Consider the following 7,951-nt stretch of genomic DNA (forward strand, 5'->3'; position numbering starts at 1 on the left):
TAGTAAAATACCCGATGGAGATTGATGTAAGATAGCATTTCATAAACTTCTATTTCTTTTTTTTTCCCTTTTCGCTCTTTTTTGAAACCGAAAGAAGAGTACTACCAAATATTCTATAAAAATTATAATAATAAAAAATAATGGTTTCATCGTCCCCGTTCTTCCGTCTAGTTCATTTTTCTCCTTGGGCCTAAAAACTGAAGACAAGTAACGTTAATTGGAATTTTCTGGCAGCTTGGAAGCCCCGATCGCATTTATCGACCGAGCAAGTGGGAACTGTGGAGAAGGCAGGGCCAAGTGAGCTGAGGTACCACCGGAATCCATCAGGGATCTGGAAACGGATTATAGTATCATCTATCTAGGGTCCAAATAGGCCCTGATCTAATGGCTGACAGAGGTGAGGTAGTATTATACTTCTCCTGGGAGCCTTGATAGTAGCATGCCTACTAAAATGGCTGGACGTATAGCAGCGACAACCAACTGAAGCTCTATCCCAGCAGATTTCTTTAAGCTTTCTGAGGAATTGAAATCTGACATGAGATTGATATATGGCAACAGAATATGTCACAAAGTCGCAATCCCCATTGACGAACATGGATGTAGGAAAGCTATTATTTGATCCCGGCAGCCTGCTGCAGAATGTTGAAATTATAGGCTTGTTGTAGAACAACACTGAAATTTACGGATGCCGCATGACATTCCTGAAGATTTGGATGGAGGACATGGTTCATTAGCTTGCTAGACTTAGCATTGAGGATTCGTAGATACAATGATATCTGGCAGACATCTTATACTAAAAGCACCCATCTAAGCATGCATACAGACTTTAATTAAATAAAAGGAAAACACATAAGATAGGGCTGGGAAGGGCTTTTTGACATCCTTCCCCCTTGCCATCAATTATGAGCAGGAAATGTGATGCAGAACCTCCTTGACTCATTGACGATAAGATTTGACCTGCAGCTAGGCTATGTCAAACTCTTCACCTGTCATTGTATCATAAGAATTGAATCAAAATTCCAAATTCACTTTCGAAAGAAATCAATTGAAAATTCAAAGTTACCGAGTCTTGTTCTTCACTTCAAAGTCATCAAGACCCACTAAAAGGCAATGCAGAGTGGGAAAAGGATTTATTGAACATAACATTTCTAATGTTGTAGTTATGTTTGATTTAGCTAGAATTTCTTTGTTGATATCAGCGTTAAGCTGAAAAAGGGCCAACCAGCACATTCAAAATCTAGCATTTTGAATCCATTAGAGTTTACAATGTCCACATTCTTCTTTGCATATCAGTCCCCCAAAATTAATGTTACAATGGTGTCGGGAATTTCTTAGTGTAGGATCATTAGCATCCTATAAACACAACAACGCATTTAGAGAAAATTGATGCTATTACTGCAGAACAACATTATCGGACTGTAATGACGTGTTTTAAAATGAACTGATCAGTAGGCATTGTTACTAGTTCAACAAATCAGGCTAGCACTTGATCCACAACATAACAATGAAAAGAGCAGAAAGTCAAAAGACGAGATGTGAAATATAACAATGCAAAATGCTGATATGAATATAAGCAATTCGCAGACTGGTCATATACAGGCTATACAGTTCAAACCTAGATAACTGAAAGAAACTAGTTTTCAGTAAAAATGTCCAGACCAATTTATAGGATGGATAGACTCGATATGACTAGAATATACCAGATCTGAATTTGCTTCCGGGGCTATTTTTTGGCCTTTCTTGATGGCCAAGCTCACTCTTATAGATTTACAAATCTAGAAGCCATAGCGCAAAGTTTCTCTCTGATTTTCTAGTATCATAAACTAACCGGGACCCAATTATTTAAGATTGCTAATACAAATCAAAAGAAGACAACTATACAATTTAGGTCATCAAAGTATTCCAAATAGTCCTGTTAGCTGCATAACAAAGAAAGATTGAGAAAGGATAAGTCATATGGCTTTTTTTATGTGACAGTTCACAGACTTGGAACTCTGATATGACATAGCCAAGCATCACTGAGGTATCATAAAAAAAATATTTTCTGTTTTTTATTTGGTAATCAGTAGCATATCACCCATCAAATGTTCTTTTCAAGCAACATATATGCTCTGCACAATATTCCTCTTTAGATACAGAAAACACAACCACGACCACCAAGCCTTGTCCCAAGCCTTTGGGATTGCCTTCATCAATCCACATTTGCCAAATATTCCTCTTTAGGCCACGGAAAATATGACATAAGTATAATCCTTCAACCCAAAAATTTTGAGACCTTTTAAGGGAAATAGAAAATTAGAAAAAAAACCTTGATGAGAATATAGCACAAGGCTTGTAATGTATGCAATTCCCCTCCGTCCCCGCCCTCCCCCAAACCCAACCTCAATCCCAGCAGCTTGCTTTAACTTCGTAATATAAGTCATGTTCCTGAAATCAATATATTAATAAGCAGCGGAAAACATATTTCATGACTTAACTGCCTTTATCTAATTGATATACGAGAACGAGAAAATTGAGATCCAATGATGCACCCAATGTATTGCAATACAATCTTTATATCACAAATATATGTCAGAGGCATCAGCATGTCTAAAAATTTTTCTTACCAATTTTTGCTTTCAAACTTGCAAAAGGTTGGAGATAGACTTCCTAAGAAAATCCCTTGTTGCTCATTGAGTGAATTTAAATCATCAAGCACCCCTTTTTTTTTAATCAATGAGACGAGATGTTATTCGGACTATAGCAAGACTTGATCAACAAATAAAGGATTAAAAGGGAAGATGGAAGTAAGAAGAAAATATGAAAAAGAATGAGACAAGAGACATAGTGATAAAGGCAGAGAGGCAAACAAGTTGTCTCAAGCAAAGACTTCCAGCCATTAGGGCTATAAGCAGGTCTGGTTGAATAGGCAGAGGCATAACCTAAAAGCAATCCATGTTTGAAATGGGTCAAAAAATTAAATCTAAACCTAATCCAATTCCCTTCTAGTTGGATCAGATCGGGTATAATATTAATTTACCAATCCATCAGGTTTTTTAGATCAAATCGGGTCAAAAATAATCTAAATACAGACCATAATAAAAATATAAAAATTAATTAGCTAATTATATCACAAACATATTATCAAATAAAATAATAGTATACAACATGTAGACATTATAAAATTACATATGATTTGATTGATAACTATATATAGCTATAATTAACAAAATAAATTATTAACATAGTTACAAAGAATGCCTAGGGGCCCTTTCTAACCCGGAACAAAAAAGAAATATGAAAAAAAAACTAAGTTCTTATATTTAAGGAGGATTTTGAAGTATATATTATATCAGTTTGCGATTGAATCAGGATGCTTCAGGTTCATATTAGGAATTTAGTGATCCAAGTCCAACCCATAATTAAAATGCATTATGTTTTTGAATCCATGCCTAATCCAAATAACTTCTGGTCGGGTTGGGCCTGATTAACTTCAGACCTGTCCCAGAATGGAGATGGGTCGTTCCAATCCACTTGCAGCCCTAGTCATCATCCTAAAAGAACCTGCTTTCCTGACCCTCATCAATACAAATACCTCACAAAAATCAAAAAGAGATAACCTCCTTGAAACAAAATTTTCTAGTCTTTCAGAAAGCATTCCTAATGCATGTCAACAACTATTCAAATATCACACAAATAGATAATCTCAACAATATCTTGCATTCAAGGAGTTCATTGGATATGGGAAGAAGTAATCTACAAGAGGGCCGTGTGTACTTCCTACAAAGTGCAATGGAACACTGCTCAGCTCTGCGGAGCCAAAGGGAAAGAACCACCAAAAGCGAACAGCACAATATAGCAAAGAGGCTTTCATCATCCATGAAGGACCTAAAGGAAGACTGTGGTCCGAAGTTCACTTGAGAGTTTCGTTTTAAGGGCACTTTACCTCCACAGTAGGAACAGAGAACAATGGGTGCACAAGTTGTATTCCACATATATGCAAAAACAATTCTGCATAAGCAAATGGTTTTGCAAGTCACTGGCTTCCCAAATAATAGGAGGGAAAAAGCTAATATCCAAAAACTATGACGACGTAAGCTCCCTAGAAAAATACAAAACATACCAAGGCAAGACAAATTAGATAAATGGGTTTTTGGTTTCCCAGTACTCTATTATAACACATGATAAAAGCTAAAAAAGTACAGTTATTATTTGCCTATGTTTCATATTCAACTAGCCATGATGGGTCCTAATCAACCCAAACTTATTTCTCAACACTTCACTGAATAGCCATCAGAATGACAGATTAGTCTAACTCCTTTTTATTGAGAAAAAAACTCACCTGAAAGATATACCATGCTAATTCCTGTGATATCTTTGTTCAGTAAATTTATATTGCTATTTATTGCTCAATTAGTTATGTGTTATCCAGTCTAGCCAAGCTGGCTGTATAACAGGAACCAGCAGCAGGAGCAAGAAAAACAACAACAATTTGAAGGACTGAAAGTGGTTTTCAGTTTCTTAGATTTAGCATTCTGTTCAAAAAATACCATTTTTTCAAACTCCAAAAGGAATAGCAACGATACTATTGACTTACAGCTTTCATATAGAGGAACATACCATGCACCCAGCTTTGAACTGTCCATTTATCACATTATTTACAAACACAGACGTCAGTGAAATCGATGCAACTTATCATATCAAGAATTTATAGCTACCAGAATTTATTAACTCGCACAGAAGCTCATTACATCTTGACGACATATAAAAAAGGGAGGAAAAAAAAAGACAATTGATCCAATGATCCTAATAAAGAAAAAACAGAATCTTTTTTGAAGAAAAAAACACCTTTTGTGATGAAGTAAGATTCATGGACCTGGATTAAGGTTACATTCAGCACATGATAGCAGGAGAGAAGAAGAAAAAAAAATCATTTTTTTTCTTGTTTGATAAGATCAGATTCATGAACCTGGAAAAAGGCGATGTTCAAAAACAAGACAGCCGAGAAAGTTTTTTTTTTAAAAAAAAAATCAATCCTTTTCATGAGATCGTATTGATAGACTGGAAAAGGAAGAAGAAAAAAAAGAATACTTCCAAAACATAACACCATACCAGGAGCGGGGGAAAGAGAGATGGTATGGTATATACCGAGAGAAGAGGAATTACCGCCAGCCGTAGACCACCTGGGTGTATCTCTCCTTGAGCCACCTGAAGCTCTTCCTCAGCGACCCCTTCATCTTCCCCTCCATGGCGTAGGCCTTGTAGCCCACCACCCTCTTCTTCCTCTGTAGCTCCGGATCACTGAGGCTCCACCCACTCTTGGAGGAAGACGACCCCGCCGTTGTCTTCCCCTTCTTGAGCTTGATCTCCCTGGGGACCTGGTAGCCGTTTTGCTGCGAGGACGCATAGGACGCGCTGTAGCACCGGAGGTCGTGGAGGCCGGATGCAGGAGGTCCCGCCGTCCGGCTCCCGTAGACCTCCATCTCCATCCTCCCGTCCCCACACGACCTCGATCTGAACTCCTCCATGGAAGCCAAAGCTCAATCTCTCTCTCTCTCTCTCTCTCTCTCTCTCTCTGTGTGTGTGTGGAGACTGGGGGGGAGAGAGAAGGAGAGGGGGGGGCGAGGTTCGAAGTGGAGGCAGGTGGGGGGCTCGGCTACTGCATTTTTTCTCAGCTGGGAACAGCTCAACGTGGGGTTCCTCCCATTCTCTTCCGTCGTTTGTGGGCTCTAACTTCTCCCTGTGGAGAGAGAGAGAGAGAATTAGTGAGGTGAGCGTGGAGTCACCGCCACCTTTTTTTTTTTTTTTACCTTGATGGGGTCCACAGAGGAACGAGGGTGAGGGAATGTGGATTATGGCGTGGGCGAGTGGGCGCTGGTCCCCTTTTTTTTCTCTTTTTTCCTTTTTCTCCCTGACTTCACTCTCTTTGGATAAGTTTCCATTGCTCTTCCATGATTTGCGGCTGATCATCCCCTGCGGGCTGTACCAAGTGTGGCGTTTATTTTGCCTGCATGCAAGATGAAACTGGACTAGTTGCCAGTTGTCTGATGCTGCCAATACTGACGGTTCTGGGATACCTCAATTAATATAATTTGGTAAAACCAAGATAATATAAGAGGCATTCTAATGCCAGTGTCTACCATATATGGCATTATATAGAGACTATTCTCTTGATGCATTTCCATAGGGTAGGTAGCAGCAACAATTTTTTCTTTTTTTAGGCCATCTATTCTATTATAGAATCTTAAGTCGTATGAGTCTTTCTTGAAAGGGTCATCTACTCTTTATGCTCAAAGGAATTTGGTTGACATGGTGAATACACGTGGGTACTTGGAGTGTAGTCTGTATTCTTGTCCATCTAGTACCTTAAGTAGAGTATTAGCAAAGGTTGTTTCTGCATCTGTTGCTCTCATGATTGAGCTATCTTGGCTACTTTCGTGGAACTCATCGAAGATTCGCAGCTTATAGATATTAATATGGCTAATGAAGTAGCAAGACTTTGATTTCTTTTAATTGAATAGTAACACATTGGGATGTAGTAGTCGATTGTAACAAGATTAATTGAACTATGGTTTGGTTTGCCCCAACCCAACCTTGAGATGATCATGGGTCAAGAGTTGTAATAGTTGTCAGTTGAGAGTAGTTGGTGATATAAATAGGGCCCTTATTTATCACCCAGCAACTTCCCTATAGGAAAGAAATATATCTTTTTTACATGTAATATAAACTGTCAATTGTGGGGATTATGGTCGTTATTCCCCTCTTGTTTTCTTGCTTGAATTGGCATTTCATTTTGTTAGGTCAAACGCATTACGTATGCCGCATACTAGTTCTACTAACTGCTCCATCTAGATAAAAACTAATAATTCAATGGAGTTGTTAAATCTTTATTAACATGTAATGTTGAGCAAATGAAAATCTTAGCTAATCATCTGGCTTAGTCTCTTATGAGTAACATATCTCATGTCATTCAATGTAAAGCATGTGAAGGATTTCAACTCGTCTTCCATTGCAAGATTGGCGCTGGATATAATGCATGCTTATGCTTCCACTTACATTTCTTGCTTTTTGACATGCATGATTGCATTCTCCACTCTCTATCTACACAACTCTTGCAGGCCTCCAAGCTGCTAAAGGGTCCATCCGAAAATCTCGCAGAATTTGGTTGAATTTTCTATAGAAATTAGGTCTGTTAGTCTGCTCGGCCTTTGTTTCCTTTCTTCTGAATGCCCGTCCTTGTTTTAACCTAAATCCCATCTAGAGGTTTGTTGGACATTAAAAAAAAAATCTGTGAAATTTTTTTATTTCCTTTTTTATAGGATTTAGGTTAGAGCTGGATTGGATTGATATGGGTCTTATTTAATTCATTTGCTCGTGAGCTGTGCTATTGCAAAAGTGCATCATGTCACCAGCACGGGCATGGAGCATCATTCATCTCTCGTAGGTGGGCGTAGTGCTGCCACCTCAGTGGAACTGAGCCTTTACTTTCATCCACGCGGTCTGAGTCCGAAAAGCGCGGACGTCGATTAAATACAGAGACCGAATGCTTCCTGCTCGGACACATGGGGCGGGAGGGCTTATTAGTCCTCTAATAGCCTCAATGGTACTAAGTGTGACGTACTCATACGGAAAGTTCGTGCCGGAGCCCAGAAGAGTAACCGAGTCGGACCCACAGGTGGGGAGGGTATGAGTAAAACCGGTTGGAGTGCCCACTATACGGTTATTTCTGCTCGCATCGAACATTCTCCTTGTAGGGTGGAGGCCCAGTGGAAGCTGCTATGCGGGGTGGGCTTATTCCTTCCTCTCCCTTCCCCTTTGTTTAGCAAAAAAAAAAGGTGGGCGTTGTGCTTTGCGCGCTCCAAGGTGCCTTGTAACATCAAACATTTTATAGCATCCGGTTCTATTTTATTTGTTAAAGTGCTGACTTTCTTGAACATCAAGCATCTCAGCATTGCCCCACCTACTAGAGAAT

General features: G+C 39.1%; 1 protein-coding gene across 2 annotated transcripts; it reads right to left on the bottom strand.

The window, feature by feature from the left end:
• Positions 1-678: 678 nt before the first annotated feature.
• Positions 679-5,732, bottom strand: LOC103709558 (uncharacterized). 2 transcript variants are annotated; one of them, XM_039130399.3, is made up of 3 exons: positions 5,146-5,732; positions 2,309-2,427; positions 679-986 (listed from the first exon to the last, which is right to left on the bottom strand). In XM_039130399.3, exons 1-3 carry the CDS (start codon positions 5,505-5,507, stop codon positions 964-966), a joined length of 504 nt encoding a protein of 167 aa, XP_038986327.1. In that variant the 5' UTR covers positions 5,508-5,732; the 3' UTR covers positions 679-963. The 2 variants fall into 2 exon arrangements, with proteins under 2 accessions (XP_038986327.1, XP_088564096.1); XM_088707970.2 differs by lacking the exon at positions 679-986 and adding an exon at positions 993-2,217 and having other exon boundaries at positions 5,146-5,730.
• Between the last annotated feature and the right edge of the window lie 2,219 nt (positions 5,733-7,951).

This window comes from Phoenix dactylifera, chromosome 12 (assembly GCF_051530095.1).
Source record: "Phoenix dactylifera cultivar Ajwa chromosome 12, Ajwa_hap1_PhDact_Kaust_v1.1, whole genome shotgun sequence".
NCBI classification, from domain to species: Eukaryota; Viridiplantae; Streptophyta; class Magnoliopsida; order Arecales; family Arecaceae; genus Phoenix; species Phoenix dactylifera.

Coding starts and splice junctions, on each gene's coding strand:
- LOC103709558 (XM_088707970.2), bottom strand. CDS start 5,507: ATGGAGGAGTTCAGATCGAGGTCGTGTGGGGACGGGAGGATGGAGATG. Junction 2,428..5,145: donor CAGGTGGTCTACGGCTGGCG/GTAATTCCTCTT, acceptor TATTGATTTCAG/GAACATGACTTATATTACGA. Junction 2,218..2,308: donor TGTGCTATATTCTCATCAAG/GTTTTTTTTCTA, acceptor CGTGGCCTAAAG/AGGAATATTTGGCAAATGTG.